The 18,009-nt window shown below is 39.1% G+C and overlaps 1 protein-coding gene across 10 annotated transcripts in view; it reads right to left on the reverse strand.

Moving 5' to 3' along the window:
- POGZ (pogo transposable element derived with ZNF domain) overlaps positions 1 to 18,009 on the reverse strand; it is a 60,216-nt gene that overhangs the window by 40,249 nt on the left and 1,958 nt on the right. For 6 of the 10 annotated variants that reach the window (XM_073322689.2, XM_073322688.2, XM_073322691.2 and 3 more), the window contains exons 2-3: positions 5,655 to 5,779; positions 3,204 to 3,362 (exon numbers count right to left, since the gene is read on the reverse strand). In XM_073322689.2, the coding sequence (XP_073178790.2) occupies positions 3,204 to 3,362; positions 5,655 to 5,778 (283 nt within the window). In that variant the 5' untranslated portion in view covers position 5,779. Of the gene's footprint in view, positions 1 to 3,203; positions 3,363 to 5,654; positions 5,780 to 18,009 lie in introns of those variants that run through there. The other 4 variants (XM_073322695.2, XM_073322694.2, XM_073322693.2 and 1 more) reach the window with 2 other exon arrangements.

The following is an 18,009-nucleotide window of genomic DNA, read 5'->3' on the forward strand; positions in this document are numbered from 1 at the left end:
TGAAACGGGACACCTGCGCACACATTTCATGGGTTTATCCACCATTGTAGCGATTGTATGACTTTTGGTGGTAATGACAGGAGTCTGTTTAGACTGTGCTTGCATGGTATGTTGAGTGTGCTCCGTCATCCCTGGAGACCGCGCATGTGTAGTTGTTTGTTCTTGATCACAAAAGTAGAGGCCACCATGTGTCCTAATAGTTGTAAGCAGGTGCATGCAGAGACCCTTTGGATTGTTTGTGACTATGGATATGAGAGTGGTCATTGTGGAGAATCTGGTCAATGGTAACGAAGCTTTGACTTCTATTGAGTCTAGATAAGCGCCAATTAATTCTAGTTGTTGAACCAGAACTAAAGTAGATTTCTTATCATTTATTTGTAACCTTAGGGTATGGAAAAGTGTCAGTCTTCTGTGTGAAGCGTATTGCTTCTGCTTGAATGTGACCCTTCAATACACAATCATCCAAGTATGGGAATATCATAATTCCCTGTCTGCATCAGTGTGCTATTACTATGGCAACAGTATTGGCAAAGACTCTCGGAGCCGCTGAGAGTCTGAATGGTAACACCCTGTATTGGAAGTGGTCTCTGCCTACTGTGAGCCGTAGGAATTGTCCGTGTGCGGGGTCTATAGTGATATGAAAATACGCATATTGTAGGTCAAGGGCTGAAAACCAGTCCCCTTCTCCCAATGCCGGAATTATTGACATCAGCGTAACCATTCTGAATTTGTGGGTACATACAAATTTGTTGAGTCTTCTGAGATCTAAAATGGGTCTGTACAAGATGGTTTACTTCTTGTCATAGAAGATGCTCATGAGAAGAGTCCCAGAAGAGGGATGGGTAGGTGGGATGGCATAACCAAATCGTACTATCTCCAGTATCCAGTGATCTGTGGTGATGGATGCCCACGCTCAGAAAAATGGCCTTAGTTGGTGGCCAAACATCTGGATAGGTTGTGTAATACGTGCTGGTTGTCAATCAGACCCTTGACCAAATCATCAAATTGCATCTTGGCCGGTGGTGCCTGTGACGCAGGTTCACCGCATCCACCACCAGGGAGTTTGGTTGAGGATGAGAGAATAGGAAATACATGCCTTTATTGGGCATGTAAACATAGAATATCAGGGTTGGAAGGGACTTCAAGAGGTCATCTAGTCCAACCCCCTGCTCAAAGCAGGACCAATCCCTAACTAAATCTGCCCCTTTGCTCGTGGGGGGTTATGGTAGCCGGAGTTTGCCATACTGATTCTGCCAGTTCCAGCAGGGCGCTATTAATTGGTAGTGCTATCTTTGTTGAGGACGCTGGGTGTAGTATTTTTTAAGAGCTGATGTTGATTTTCAGTCACCTCTTCCAGAGTGATGTTCTGACTTTGTGCAACCCGTTTGAATAAGCCCTGGAATTGTTTTGAGTCATCTGCGACGGTAGGCGGAGGTGGCATTACCGCCTCATCCAAAGATGAAGATGAGTTATGGGCAGGTGAGCAGCCTTGAGTATTGGAATCCTCCAAGTCCTCAGAATCCTCATGCGCCTCCAAGGGGTCAGTGGCTGTCACTGTAGAAAGGCAAATCTGTTGCCTCTGTGGAGTGTGAGGCCTTTGGGTCTGAAATCTTTAGACCTCCATGAGTCCCAATGTGCCCAGTGCACTGGGAATGGCACGGGTGGGCACATTCATGGATTAGCCGGCCATAAGGTATGTCCCTGTGTAACTGGTCACTGGCACTTGTGTGAGATTGTGGAGGCTTGGTGCCTGATGGACAGGAGTGCTCTGAATAGAAGACTGCCTCTTCTAGGTCATCTTCCTCATCACTTGAAAATTGCTGGGCATTAGGTGAGTACGTCTGTACCAATGCAATCAGCACCGGAGAACCGTTGGTGTCAAGTATAGCTCACCCAGACTTGGGTGCTATCTCAGTGTCAGTTGATTGAGCAAGGAAGTGTGGTGCAATGAGCATCGGTGCCGTGCTCTTATGTGTAGAGGCCTGTGAGGTCGGCCCTGTCAGTACCGCAGGCTTTTGCGTAGCCTTGATTGGTGCCGACTTAGTGCATTCAGGCTTCAGCTCCGCAGCATGCGGCACCGATAGAGGTGGCATGGTAATCAGAGGTGCTATCAGCACTGTGTCCTTCCTCGGTGTATTCGATGCCGTGGAGGAGGAGGCTGATTTGTGCCAACTACTTGACTCCTTATCTCTGCCGGCAGAGGTCCCAATACGGACGGTGGCGGAGGTGCCTGGAGCATCAAATGTGGTCACCCCACTGGCCATCGGCACCGAGGGTAGTGATCATGCTACAGAACATTTCCTCTTCAGTGGATCTCCATGGGTTGGAGATGCCTCCCTCTTCCTCAATTTTCTGGAGAAAAGGGAACTCGCTCTGTCCAGCGAGGAGGCACCCGAAGAATCCACGATAGGGTTTTTCCAAGGTAGATGGTGGTGTTAGGGATTTCTCCATAAGGATCCTTTTAAGTCTGAGCTCCCTATGCCTCCTCACTCTGGCTGTAAAGTTGCTCCAATGGTTGCATTTTTGAGGGATGTGCATCTCCCTCAGGCAACAGACATACTGTGAGTGTCTATCGGAGACAGGCATAGCGTCCTTACGTGAAGTGCAGTGTTTAAAACCCAAAAAGCCAGGCATTTTCATTGTCCAATTTTGTCATGGTACAAAGAGACAGAAACAAAGAGGAAGGCTTTCCAAGATTTTTTTTTTTTTTTAAATGGGGAAAGTCTAAGTAATTAAACAGAAACCTAAGACTAACTAACTACTGGAAATTAAACTTAACAATAAGATTAGAAACAGTTTTCTAGGTAAATTTCTGACACGGCCATTGGAGCTCTATCTGCAGCCAAGGATGGTTGAGAAGAAACTGAGGGGGTTGGCGTCGCATGAGCACTAGATGAAGTGCCAACGCTACAGTGAGACAGCTACTGCCCACACGTGTCCCGACCAGGCACTGCCACCAAAAATCTCCGATCAGCGGCACCACGATGCACCAACATCTGAAGTGGAGCACCCACAGGGACAGCACTCAAAGAACCTAGAGTTTTTAAAAGAGTTCTCCCATCCAAGTACTAACTTGACCCATTCCTACTTAGCTTGTGAAATCTCACCGGATCACAAGCACAAGAGCACATAGCTACCATTGTGGCCTAACATCTCCCCCTGAACACCCACACCCATAAAATATTGAAAGCATTTCTGCTTACCATTGTTGTTTGCAAACAGCGTCACTAGTGTCTTCTTAGCACTGTCACTGTTTTGAGCCCCACTGCTACTGACCGATGTAGCTGTAGAGAGATTACCTCCTATGGATGCATGGGCAACAATCGGCAGAGGGGCAGAAACAGGCTGCAGACTCACTGAAACTGCCAGGAAGGAATTTCACAGTCACATTTAAAAAAATAACACAGAGACACTACAATGTTTGCAGAGATGCCATAACAGCAAGCTGTTTGAGCATACTGCTGTTGTATTACACTAAGCAAAACCTGTAGTTTCAGGTATCCTGTTTTCTTAGCTCAGTATTTCCTACCAAGCAACACAAGCAAAAAAAGGCATTTGGCCAGTTCAAGGCCATTGTTACTGATTTGCTAAAACAGATTATTCCCCATCCCCTACTGAATCATTTTCTCCTTGCTGATGCCACTCTGTCTGCCACAGAAATCTCCCTCTTGCTCTGCTCCGGCCAGAAGAGTATGAAGAAGCAGATGGCACCAAAAAGCAGCAGAACTATACCCTCCCTTAGGAGGCACTGTCTTATCCTACTCACCTACCAATATACCCAGCATCTACTAGCTTGTGGTTTCTTGTTAAAGCCCTGGTGTTGAATCCTTCCCCAAATATCCCATGTTAACAACAAGATGCAAAAAGCAGCTAGTCCAAAGAAATTAAAGAAGAATTAGCTGCCAGGAACACTTCCAGAGCATCGCGTAACAGGATTAGAATTTAGGCTCACAGTAGTTAAAGATGCAATAGGCCAACTACCCCTGAACTAAAGCACAAGACAGTCCCTAGAAGTACCAGATTTAATAATTTTATTAAGATTATGTTAAAATAAAAAGAAAACGCTACAGAGTTTAAGCATAGAAGTTTCTGGTTATCAGGGAATAAGGTACAGATTATCAAGGGGTGCGAAGTTTGGTTTAGGATTGGATGGCATACTATTAAACTGATGCTATTCTTGATCTTAGCCAAAAGGCCAAACAAAAGACTAATTTATTAAATATGCCAGTCTGTTCCACCCACAAGCACAGCTAGGAAAGGACTTAAAAAAAACAACAACCCACACCAGACTCAAGAATTTGGGATGAACCAGAAGGATACTGAGTAAATATTTTTTGATTTTATTCATGTTACATCTACTCTTGAATTTTAAATCAATTATCATCTCGTGATAATTACCCAATTTCAATATTTATCACTTTATATCCAGCCCCCTTCAACATGTTCATAACAGTTCAAGTCAATATTTATGATGCATCACTCTTATACAAATACCTAGATTGGGTAATTATAACTGGAACTATTAAATCAAAACTGAAAAATGAGAAGAGGTGTATCTATCTATTAAGTCCCTTTAAATTAGTCTTAACATTTCTCTCTTAAAGAAAAACAACAATATAATAAAAAGATATTCTAATCATCAAATTTAATTAAATACAGTAAGGACTCGAGATCCTTCAAGCATGCATGTTTTGAAATCAACAGAACTACTTAGGTGTTTAAAGTTAAGCATACATGTACTTGCAAGGCCAAAAAATCAGTTAAAATAGGGAAATAAAGTGATTTTAAAAAGTAATTAACAGTCAAACAGGTTGCCATCTTGACAGTCTGACAATATAGGTTAGGATAGGGGTTCTCAAACTGGGGGTCGGGACCCCTCAGGGGGTCACATGAGGGGTCGCGAGTTGTCAGCCTCCACCCCAAACCCCACTTTGCCTCCAGCATTTATAACGGTGTTAAATATATAAAAATTGTGTTTTTAATTTATAAGGAGGGGTCACACTCAGAGGCTTTCTATGTGAAAGGGGTCACAAGTACAAAAGTTTGAGAACCACTGGGTTAGGATATAGGAAATGCAGTCTGCTGTTGAAATTAGCGGGAGTCAGACTTTCAAAGCTGTTGGAATGAGCATACTACTTAGCAGTAACATTTGCAAAAGTACTTTGTAAAATGTAAAGCACTATATATAGACACACACATAGTGTTATTTAATCTATTATTCTTACATAAATTATAAACTGAGTACTTTTTAAAACAATCACTTTGATTGATTTAACAATAGACAAACAACTGTTAACCAAAGTTTCCTCCTCCCAAAAAACAAATCATACCTTCAAATAACTTTGAAAATCTCTAATTCCACATTAATTCCATTGTTAAACTGCATTTCCTGCCTCTTAATAAGAGGAGGTCCAGTCTGCTGAAGTATCACCAGAACATCAGCTCCCGCAGAGCCATATAACTGTGAACAGAGCTTTCATATATCAGGAATTTCTAACTGTTCAGAAAATGTGTGTTTTAATATATTTATTATTTGATAGCTAAATATTTACTGAACACCACATACACGGAAACTACAGTGATTAGTTAAGTATAAATACTGTGCTATACAACATCCATATCTTGCATAACTCTATATTAAAATAGAGTATTACCCGTAGCAGTTTTATCAACTGAATTATAATCTTCAACAACAGAATCTTCAATCACATCACTGATTTTCTGCCATGGCTCCAGCTCCTCCTCCTCACATTCCATAAAAAGGTCTGTGTCTGCCATCCTGTAAAGGGAAGAGAGGAAAAACCCTTTATTGGGTGTTGAAAAAACTAGATTTCGTCAGACAGCAAAAGTCTCATTACACAAAGAATCCTAATTCCAGATCCACTAGTAATGTCCATTATTTCTTCACTGGGGTGGGGGAAAATGTGAAACTTGGAACCGCAAATTACATTTTTCTTTCTTGTGTTTTAGAATTTAATCCACATGCTACTTGAAATGGATCTGTTTGTTCCCACTTTACAACGAAAACTGTTTTTACCTTAAAACATCAGGCTTTCAAATCTTTACGTTTCTGTTTCAGTACTGCCAAACATAGGTGTCAAATTCCTCAGTTCCCAGGGGGTGCCTGCCCCTATTCTGCCCCAGGCCCCGCCCCCCAAGCCTCCACTCCCGCCCCGCCTCTTCCTGCCCCTGCTCCTCCCCCCAGTGCCTATGCTGCCACCCTGAAGGTTCAAAAATCTTGACCCAGAATCCCCAAATTCATCAAATTTATTTTTTAAAAATCAGGAGATTTAAAAAATAATAATGATTTTTGGTCTATATTCTGGTTTTTGAGCACTCCCTGACCACCCTCAGTATGTGTGTGACAATTGCAGGCTGAAAACTTCAATTTTAAATGCATACAAGATGTGAACACACAAAAATGCAGGCCTCTGCTCCCCATCCCCGCCCTGAACCCTCCTCAGCTCCCCACTAGCAGACTTTCACAGCCACTAATTCCCCAGCAGGCTCCTATAGCCATCTCTGTCCACACTATGCTTCCTTGTGGCAAAGAGTTCCACATGTCGATTATAAGCTAGTTTTAAAAAGAGTGGATTTCCTGTTATCAGTCTTATAATTATTTCCTTTCCAATTCACTGATTTTATATTAGAAGAATTGTAAATTGGAATGTCTAACTCGCCTTCTCTACACCACTCATTTTCTATACCTCTATCATGTCCCCCCTTACCTATATTTTGTCTAAAGTAAACAATTCCAACCATTTTAATCTCTCCTCATGTGGAACTCTCTCCTTTCTGATAATCATTTTTGTCACTTCTCTGAGCTCCAATTTCTTCTTCATCTTTTTGAGATACGGGGACCAGAACTGAACACAGCAGTACAACTGAAGGTGTACCATGGATTTATACAGTGGTATTATATTTTTCAGTATTATCTACTCCATTCTTTATACATCCTAACATTTTGTTTGCTTTTTTGACCACCACTGCACACCAGAGAGAAGTTCTCAGTGAGCTGTCTACAACAATGGCCACGTCTTTTTCCGGTGTGGTTATACTTAATTTAGACCTCAGTGACATTTAGGAGTGCAATACTAACACTTATAGATTGTACATCTTTAAGTTGTTAAGTAAACATCCAGACTATCAAGCCAGAATTAAAACAAGATGTAAACTGCTTTACAGTTTTTGATATTAGCCTCTAGAATCACAAAGAATGTCTCTTCTCAGATGGTAAGACAAGTGTCAATATCAGGCCTCCAAAAAGCTGGTTCTCATTAGGGTGGATTTGATTTAAATCAAATTGATTTAAATCATGATTTAAAATCACTCATCAGGAAGACTCGATTTAATCTGGGATTTCTACATAAAAGTGCATTCTTGTTGGTTGTTATAACCTTAATACATATTCTTCACAACTCAGAGATAGATGTAGGTTTCATTTTTAGAAGGTACACAACATACATTTTTAAAAGGATTTATTTTGAAAATGTTTCAGATTAGTTTTACAGCTATATCAGAAAATGAATGATTGGTTGGTTGGTTATTTTATTTACCAAAAGGTAATTGAAGCAGATATTTATGAAGTCACTGGGAGGTGAACTATCTCCAATTCAACAGGTTAATAATTAATGTTTGGAGGAATTTCTTGCCATGCTGTATTAGGAGGAGAACATCACCAGACAGACATTTGAATTGTTTTATTTAACTATTTCTCACCTCTATATATTATGTATTCATTTATTTAAAAACATTTTTGCTGTTAACAAGCATGTTATCTCTGGAGACACAAATCCACAATTTGAGAACTGCAAAACTAAGCATCTCTGATGGTATTTTCTAGGCGGACCACTTAGTCCCATTGGGTAGACAGAAAGATTAACCTAAATAATCTATACAGAAGCCCCTGGAATCCCATAAAATTGGGTTTCTAATCCATGAACAATTGGAACTCATTTATAATTTTTTTCTTAAACATTACATGAATATATTGTCTTATACTATAGAATTAGCATTTATAATCCCTATTCCATGATGAGATACCTTTGAGCTATAATGTACCTTAATTAAAACTATCTTTAGACAGCTTTTTTCCCTCAAAAAGCATTATAAAAAAATCCGATTTAAATAAAAAAAATCGATTTTTTTTAAATCATTGATTTTTATCCACCCTGGTTTTTATTATTACTGTTCAATTCTACATATAGGTCTCTAATAGGGCTTTACACCTTGATATCTCTTGGGCCAAGCAAAATGGAAGCATCTTTCTCATAGAACTAGCTCTGCATTGTTTCATTTAGCAGGAATTAGCAGTCTCTGAACTCGACATATGATTCGCCAAAAAAAATTCAATTCAATTCAATGGCACATTTACGGCCATGTCTACACTAGCAAACTTACAGAGGCACAGCTGTGCTTATACAGCTGCACCGCTGTAAGATCATTTGTGAAGCTGCTCTATGCCGATGGGAGAGAGCTCCCCTGTCGACATAATAAAACCACCTCAATGAGCGGGGGTAGCTATGTCAATGGGAGAAGCTCTCCCACTGACACAGCACTGTGCATATCACCACTTAAGCTGGTGAAATTTATGTCCCTTGGGGGCGGGGGAGGGTTTCACACAGGGATAGTGTAGACATGGCCTTAATGGGCTGAAAGCAGAACAAGTGGCAGTTCTGTAGCATAGCTAAATGAGGCTTCACACTTGCAGAAAGGATTTTTCTCCTCTTGATTGTATTTTGGTGGAAGAGGAGACTGTTGTGATTGCATTTTGTCATCTCTACCACCATTTGACAGCGACTAAATCTGATGAGAAACATTCTGAGACAGATTGGCCAAAGTAAACAGCTGACAATAGAAGACAAGCAAGAAAGTAATCCAGCTCATTTACAGACAATCTGTGTTATCAATAGCCACAGAAGCAGAGCTGACCAGAATGCTTAAATACAGACCAAGGTTTTCATTAGCTTACTGTTGTAAGGCAATTTTAATTTTATGTAGTCTACCACAGATTAAGTAATCATAGTGGGACTGTAAATGTAAGTCAGATCATTGAGCTACAGTCATTTTACTCCTTATAAAATCAAAGTTCTAGCCAAACAAAAGTTGTATCTCTCTCAAACTTCAGGACATAACTCAAATCGAATGCAATTGTCTAAAGGAGAATGGTTTTTAATGCATCCAAATACTCAGTCATGATTGCTTAGGAGTATCTGTCTGCTGGGTGGTGTTGATGGATCACAGACCTGGGTGGGGTCAATGGGTGTACTAAACACCTTCCATTCAGGCTAAATGTGGAAACCATTAAATGATTCTTTGTTTACTGATAATTGAAACAATGGAAACCACCACCTGTGAACTGAAGAGCAAGGCAAGCCAGGAAAGTGACTGGACCATGCTGCCTAAGGGGTCTTCCTGAAGGCTGATAGCAAATACAGGGACTGAGCATTCTGGTAGGTACTAAGGGGAAATGTGAGAGTCAGAGAGATACGCAGAAGCACCAGAACAGACAGACTCTGAAGTGGCGAAGAATACATCCAGAACCGGCACAGCCCTGAGAGAAGCCTTGGAAGACAGCTTTTGGGTTAAGTGGTGCTGACTGGAAAGGGGCTTGGAACTGTGAACAAAAGAAACCATTTCCCGTTGTTTGGTTCCTCCTGCATTCAGGGAAGCAGAATGTTGTACATTCTTTGTAAATAAACAGGATTGCACCAAAGACACCAGACTATCATCAATTTCTCCGAAAAGAAACAACCCCTCAGAATCCTGAAATTTGGCTACCACTTCAGTCAAAAAAGTAGTAACAATACTGACTTGAATGGGACTTCCCCCCCTCCCCAACCCAAATATTGGATAGTAAGCACATGAACCAACTCCACAAAGGTCACGTGAGTAAAGTTATACCACAATTGTTTGCAGGACTGAAGCCTAAATAAGACTATACACAAGGAAACAATGAGTTACGGGATACAATAAATATTCTGTAATTACATTAAAAAACAGAGGAACTCAAGAGGGTTAGGTTGTTAGGACAACACAGCGGTATGTGGTTAAGCATGAAAATCAACTTGGGGAAAGTACTGAACGATTTTATCTTTTAATATTAGTTCACAGACCTGATTAGAAGCTTAACTAGGTCACATACAGTTTTATTCAGAGTAATAGCAGTAGCCCCTGCTTTTCCCCACTTTCATATCTGTACGACAGCAGGGTATTGAAGTAAAAAACAAGCTGTTGCACATGACCAGAGATATGGGCTTCCTCTAAATATCTTTTTTTTAAATCATTCTTAAAACATATGTTTACATGTATTTAAAAATATAACCTGAAGTGACAACTCTTTGCAAAATTAATAGATTGATATAAAATAGGCATTAAATCTGAAACAAATATCTATTAGTAGGAAAACAGATTGTCATTACATATTGTGAGAAGTTTACATGGCATATATCTGAGATCCTTTTATTTAAAAAAGAAGTGCAAAATGTGGCACTTGGTGTAAAATGTAGTGTTCATATTCCATTGGGGATAGGGAAGCTTAAAGAACTGGATACACGGTTTCAAAATGGTAATTTTTCATTAGCAAGCACTCAGCAGCCAAGTTTTGTGCAGCTCCATGCGTGACACTTTATTTTAATTATTTAAGTAGATAAGTTTGCACGTCAGTACACATCCATTTTGAAAACCCTGTGGATTTAGTGCTTGTGAAAAGTGCTGGATTGATACAAGGTTTCCCAAGGAGAGAAGCAGGTGTGGGGAGCCATGTGGCTCCTTGGCAGGAGGGGAGGTGTGGTGGTTGCTATAACCGGCCATGTCTGAGCAAGGATCATTCACATAACTAAGGGTTTTCAGGACTGGGCCTTTACTCATCACATCTATCTATAATATTTTGAGTTTCTTTGTTCTTCACTTCTTTCTCTGTTAATCAAAGACTGTTTATAGGATACCAGAAACTCTAGACAAGTATGTTAAATTACATGACAAAGACAGGTCACAACTCCACTGGGAGGTAAGTAAAAGAAAGAGAACAGAATGAGGATTTGAAATTGTACACATTCATCAACAAAATGGCTACTACTGCATTTCTTGCATATCTAGCAAATAACAAGCAAGTGCATTTATGTAGTTGTTGCTGTAAGAATCCATACTAAGAAAAATGATCAATTTACCCTACTAGTTTACTCTTTTTTCTCCTGACAGAATAATTAACAAAAAGTTTATGAAATTTAACATACTATTTCAGCCAAGTTATTCCAATTTAGAACCAATCTCCTTTACATCTGTTTAAGCACGTGTCCATTCAGTAACTCCATTATTCCATATGTCCACTGAACTCATACAAATATTTGCTTAAAAGAAGCTTGTTCAGTGAATAAAAAACCTGGTAACCAACGGGAAAATACAACAAATGAACAGCTGATTGGTTAAAAATAACAAGGTAATCTTAATTGTCAAATAAAATATTAGAAAAAAAATCCATAACTCATCATCATGCACTTGGCTAACTGTACATTAGAGTTGCTACGTTAGGCTTCTATATTCCTTTAAAATGAATTAAACAAGTGTTTTTCATAAAAACTTAAGTGACGATCTCTCACAATATGGAACCAGCTCCAGTATCACTTTCAAGGGAAAACTATTTTTCTTAAGTAAATTATTCTGTTGAATTATATCACCTCTGCTATTTCTATTATTTAAGTATCACCACCATAGTATCTGAGCATTTCAGAAACATTACTAATGTATTTATCTTAATAACCCCAGAAGGTAGGGAAATATTGTCCTCATTTTAAAGATGCTAAGACTCAAAGTGACATGCCCAATATTCCACAGGAAGTCTTTGGCACAGTCAGAAATAGAATCCAGGTCTCCAAAGTCCTACTGCAGTGCATTAACTGCAAGATGAAACTCCCCCTCATTCAAAATAAGAATCATTTCTGGATGACAAAAGAGAAGGAAACACACCCTGACAAATAAAACAAAAGAAGGCTCTGCAGCATCAATCTACCTTTAAGCTCTGCATAGCAGTGAGAAATAAGACTCCATATGTCCTAAATACCATTTTTTCTCTCATTTGACACAAATTTATAATAATTACATTTGAACTGATTTTAAAAAATCCAAAAACGTGAGATAGATCTATGCATGTTTTTAGTAGGTCACTGTCTCAATTAACCAATGCCTGCATATTTGTGATTTTAAATATTCATCCTCTTAGAAACATCTAGAAAAGAATTCCATGCAATACTTATTGGATAAAGCTCCTCTGAGATAATAAAGGAATGCTGACACTTAAAACAGTAACCATTTGTATGGAGTCGTATTACTCCGTACTAAATGAGCAACAGTGCCTAGACATTATATTGATGGGCACTTTATAAATATTTAAGACAGACAGTCAGATCTCAGAGTAACACCCGTGGTAGTCTGTATCCGCAAAAAGAACAGGAGTACTTGTGGCACCTTAGAGACTAACAAATTTAGTTGAGCATAAGCTTTCGTGGGCTACATACAGCCCACTTCATAGAATCACAGAATATCAGGGTTGGAAGGGACCTCAGGGGGTCATCTAGTCCAAGCCCCTGCTCAAAGCAGGACCAAACCCCAACTAAATCATCCCAGCCAGATTCATCATTCATCAGATGCATGCAGTGGAAAATACAGTAGGACTATTTTATATACAGAAAACATGAAACAATGGGTGTTACCATGCACACTATAACAAGAGTGATCAGGTAAGGTGAGCTATTACCAGCAGGAGAGAAAAAAAACTTTTTGTAGTGATAATCAAGATGGGCCATTTCCAGCAGCTGACAAGAACGCCTGAGGAACTGTAGGGGGGGAAAATAAACATGGGGAAATTGTTTTACTTTGTGTAATGACACATCCACTCCCAGTCTTTATTCAAGCCTAATTTAATGGTGTCCGGTTTGCAAATTAATTCCAAATTCAGCAGCCTCTCACTGGAGTCTGTTTTTGAAGTCTTTTTGTTCTAATATTGCGACCTTTAAGTCTGAAATCGAGTGACCAGAGAGATTGAAGTGTTCTCCGACGGGTTCTTGAATGTTATAATTCTTGACGTCTGATTTGTGTCCAATTATTCTTTTACGTAGAGACTGTCCGGTTTGGCCAATGTACATGGCAGAGGGGCATTGCTGGCACACGATGGCATATATCACATTGGTAGATGTGCAGGTGAACGAGCCTCTGATAGCGTGGCTGATGTGATTAGGTCCTATGACGATGTCCACTGAATAGATATGTGGACACAGTTGGCAATGGGCTTTGTTGCAAGGACAGGTTCCTGGATTAGTGGTTCTGTTGTGTGGTTGCTGGTGAGTATTTGCTTCAGTTTGGGGGGCTGTCTGTAAGCATGCATGGTATGTCTATCCACTAAGGCAAAAGCTATGAAGTTTAAAATTACATTAAGGAAATCTTTCCACGCATGATTAAGAATACATAATTCAACACCTCATAATTATTCAAAAGACGCTAAAGTAAAACATTAAAGAGACTGTAGCTACAAGCTTCCTTTGACACTAACTTGCATTAAGTGTATGGTATTTCATCTGTTCATATCAACTCAACTAAGAAAATGTCTTCTCTCGTCTACAATGTAGCAGCTTTGTTTTTCATAGCTTTGATCTTGAATATTTTTGTAAGTAAGAAGCCCTTGCTCAATAAAATGATTAATCCCAGTGATAAATACTCTACATTTAGCTCTTCAGCTCATAACAGGCAGATTGCTTGCTTGCAAATATGGATGCCAAAAAAAACCCAACAATCACTAAATGTGCTAAATATACTACAAGAAATAAACCATTTTAGATGCATTACCTCCCCGCTGTCAGTTGAAACGTGAAAAAGACCTTTATGGTGTTGAAAGCCAGTGTACATTAATTATACATAATTAATTGGCACTATTACAAAATATGGCCCCTTTGGCTTATGTGGAGCAACATGGCTCATATTCATCTTTACCACAAGGAAAAAAAAATCATTAAGCCAATGATCATTATGTTCTTGTATTAAAAAGATTAGCATTTGATTATACATTCTGCTAAACCAGCTACCTTCACTGGTGGAGACCCAGCAATAAAAATTTGAATTTGCATCCAAGTAGACAGATTACCCTAAATTTGAGAAAGGTCTTTTTCCTTCTCGCCTAGCAGCAAAAAGCTGCTTGTCTCTTTTCTAATTTCAGCTGAAATTTGGCATCTGCTCTAGGCTCCAATTTGTATTTATTAAAATTAATAAACTGCCATCCTGTACAATTAGATAGATATAACATATAACAATTATGAACTGCGATTTTTCTCCAGAAAGCTTGACAAAACAACTAGAAAGAAGAAGAGTTTTTCTTTGTTAGTTTAGTGCTTTTTTTAAACCTTTAGAAAGCATCTCACCAAACAAAATTCAGTTAATTCAAATCCTACCACCAAAAAAAGGCCACAAATTAAGGACCTGATTCTCAACTAATATAAGTTTTATCCTGGTGTAGCTCCATTAACTTCAATGTAGTTATTTATACAGATGTAAGTAAGTGAAGAGAATCAGGTCCCAAATGTGGTTCACTATCAGAAGCACCTGTGGGTACTGAATTCTACATGACAGCTGTAAAATAAGGCAGCTGTAGCTCACTGAAGTGATATCTAGGTCATGAGCTTATATATTTACTATTTCTTTCTCAAGTCTACATTACTTGACACAAAATGAGTTACACCTCCAGGCCTCTTCATACAAAAACTTTTTTAAGGACTGCAAATTCAAGATTCTCTCTACAGTATTCTTGAAAACTTGCATGATAGGACGTGCTATTGGTGTAAAAGCTTTAAATAAAGTTTTTAATTTAAAACAAAAAATCTATATAAATCAGCACTTGTTAGGCCACTGCTGGTCTGCTAAATAGTGACATCATCTCCAACACAAGCAGTCTTGGGGACAGAATACTGGATCACAAGTGAATTTCCATCATACCTTATGGGTTGTTAAAAAGCAACTTTGTTTTAAGATTAAATAACATTTTCTATTTCTATAGCATCATTTATTCCAGAAATTCAAAGCTTTTTACAAACATTAATTAATCCTCATATCATCCACATGAAGTAGAGAAGTATTTTTATAACCATTTTATAGATGGGGGAAACTGAGGCAAGGAGCTGTGAATTGACTTGCCCAAGATCAAATATAGCAACTTATATAAGAGCATTAAAAAGACTCAAGGAGCTTTAACTTCTGGTCCCTGCTGCAACCACTAGTTAATACTGTCTCACTCAACATAAAGCTCTCCTCATTATTAAAACCAGAATCAAAGCAAAATGGAAAAAGATTTCCAGTCTCTAACCTTTCAGCTCCCCCAAATTAATGAATTGCAAATGATGTCATTTTAAACAACATTCACCACCACCGATGCTCACAAATGTGGATTTTAATTTAAAAAATTTTATTCACAAATACAACAAACATGGTGAGAGAAGTACTTGACTTCATGTGAATTTACACATATAAAATGAAGGCAGTGATCTTTTAAAACAAGGGAACTTGCAGGGATGATAAATCTAAGTATTGGACCATATCATGTTGTTAATTAATTTTTTAGACAAAACTCTGCATTATTCCAACAGGGATCTTACACTCATGGCCCACTGTTTGCAATTTAAGACTGAATGCTCATCATGGAAATAACACTAAAACAGGAATGTAATTTAATCTGAACACAAAATAGCAAACCTATGAACCCTGATTTAAAAGTCTGGATTTATTTCTCTGCAAAGAATATGCCAGAACAATTTTAGTTTGAACACAAAGAGCTCAAATCCTGCAAGTCTTAGGCAAAACATCCACTGAAGGCAATAGGCCCTGGTTCATCATTGCCCTGCAACCCCCCTTATGCCAACTAAGGTAAACTGGTGGAAAGGACCCATACTACAGGTGAAAGGCTCTCCAGGAGATCTTTGCAACTGCTCTCAGGCTCTCAACCAGGGGGCATTCTGGGATGGGGATAGGAGAGGAGGTGTGTCAGGGGCAAGAGGCATGCCCCGCACACACCTGTGCCCCGATGATTCTGTGCCTACAAAAATGTCCACAGAAGCTACTGAAGCAGATGCACGATTTGGGCTGTCCTAGCTGAGAACAGGATTGAATTAGTAGATGCACAAACTGCCTTTTCTCTGTCCCTTCACTAGTGTAGAATCTAATCCAATGAGTTTTGACTAAGAATTGCAGGATTAGACCCAAGATTATTACCTGTATCCCAGAAGATTAATTTTAACACTAAATTATATAAGCTTTGTGCACATTCCTTGCCAAACAAGTTCATCACCTTTTTTTTACACCAGTCTGGATTTTCTCCCAAAGATTTTATTCAAGAGCACTTATTATATATCCCAGCTAATATTTCAGTCCTCTTCTGCAACTCTGTTGTTTTTCTCAGTATGAAAAAATATCACCTGCATTAATATTTAATTGCCATTTATATTTTCTTTCCCATTTACTAAATAACAAGACCAGGATAGGCCTGAAAACAAAATAAAGTAAAAAAAAGAATGGAACCCCCTCACTTGAAAAACAAAACTAAAACCCTAACGATGCTTCATTTGGTTCTTTATCAAGGACAACATTAGACATAAACGGAATGTATAAATGCATCGAGTCAACCCCTCTCCCTCCTCTAAGCCCATCTCTTCTCTCCATCCCACCTCCCTTCTTGCCTCCACACACACCCCTCACCTAAACTGTCATCTTGGCTCTTGTCTTCTGTATGTTGTCCCCCTATTTGGATTGCAAGCATTCAGGGGCAAGGAATATGTTTTATCTTTATGAGAGCTATGATAATTGATGGCACTGGTATGTTTCTTAACATATAATAAATTAATCCCATGATTAGGGCAGGATATATTCCTCTGCTATTGAGACAAATCCTGCAATCCTTACGCTGGCAAAACGCCCATTGACTTTAAGGAGTATTTTGCCAAGACAGGATATTGGATATAAAACTGATACCAGACTGGATATTAGTTGAAAAGCAAAGAATCAATAATGGGTTTTATGACGTTTTGATTGTTTTTGATATGACTATTTTGATGCTTTTTACAGCACCTCAGGTGAAGTTCGTGGGGGGGAGAGAGTTGTATGATATGTCAGAGTCTAACAGTTACCTCCTCTATGGTAAGGCAAATTTACTTTTCATCAGTTGATGTGGTTCATTTTAGTTCACTGGCTACCAGGATTACTTTAAAGAGCATATTAAAATGTGTACAAATGTTTTCACTTTGGTTTGTTACATGTTTTATTAAAGGCTTTCAAGTGCAATTAGCTATTAATTAAGAATGTATTATTATTGTACATTAAATTATCTGCTCTTACATTTTGAACTGCAAAAGAAAAAAATATATTTAACTTGCTTTCTGATATACTTGTGCATCTAGTCTCACCTTATAATTTTGGGGTCATATAAGAGATCCAGGCTATGGGAGAGACTTGCTGGGAGACTGGGCCTGCCCATGAACTTTGCAAGTCTGTTCAGTCTAGGTTCTTATAAAATGCTCATCACCTTTGGCACTGATCTGGCAAATGGCTCTGTGCAGGAGGACCCAAAAAGAACCCCACTGACTTCCACAGGGCTCTTTGTTAGTAGTTATGAGCATCACTAATATGCAAAAAGAAAAGGAGTACTTGTGGCACCTTCGAGTCTAACAAGTTTATTTGAGCATAAGCTTTCGTGAGCTACAGCTCCCTTCATCGGATGCATTCAGTGGAAAATACAGTGTATATAAATCTCCCCACTGTATTTTCCACTGAATGCATCCGACGAAGTGAGCTGTAGCTCACGAAAGCTTATGCTCAAGTAAGTCTCTAAGTTTGTCTCTAAGGTGCCACAAGTACTCCTTTTCTCTTTGTGAATACAGACTAACACGGCTGCTAGTCTGAAACCTGTCACTAATACTCAGACACTAATTATTCCCCTTCTCTTTCAACTGGGTTCATGTGTCCAGATCCCTGAATCCACAA

This window comes from Lepidochelys kempii, chromosome 24, assembly GCF_965140285.1.
Source record: "Lepidochelys kempii isolate rLepKem1 chromosome 24, rLepKem1.hap1, whole genome shotgun sequence".
NCBI classification, from domain to species: domain Eukaryota; kingdom Metazoa; phylum Chordata; order Testudines; family Cheloniidae; genus Lepidochelys; species Lepidochelys kempii.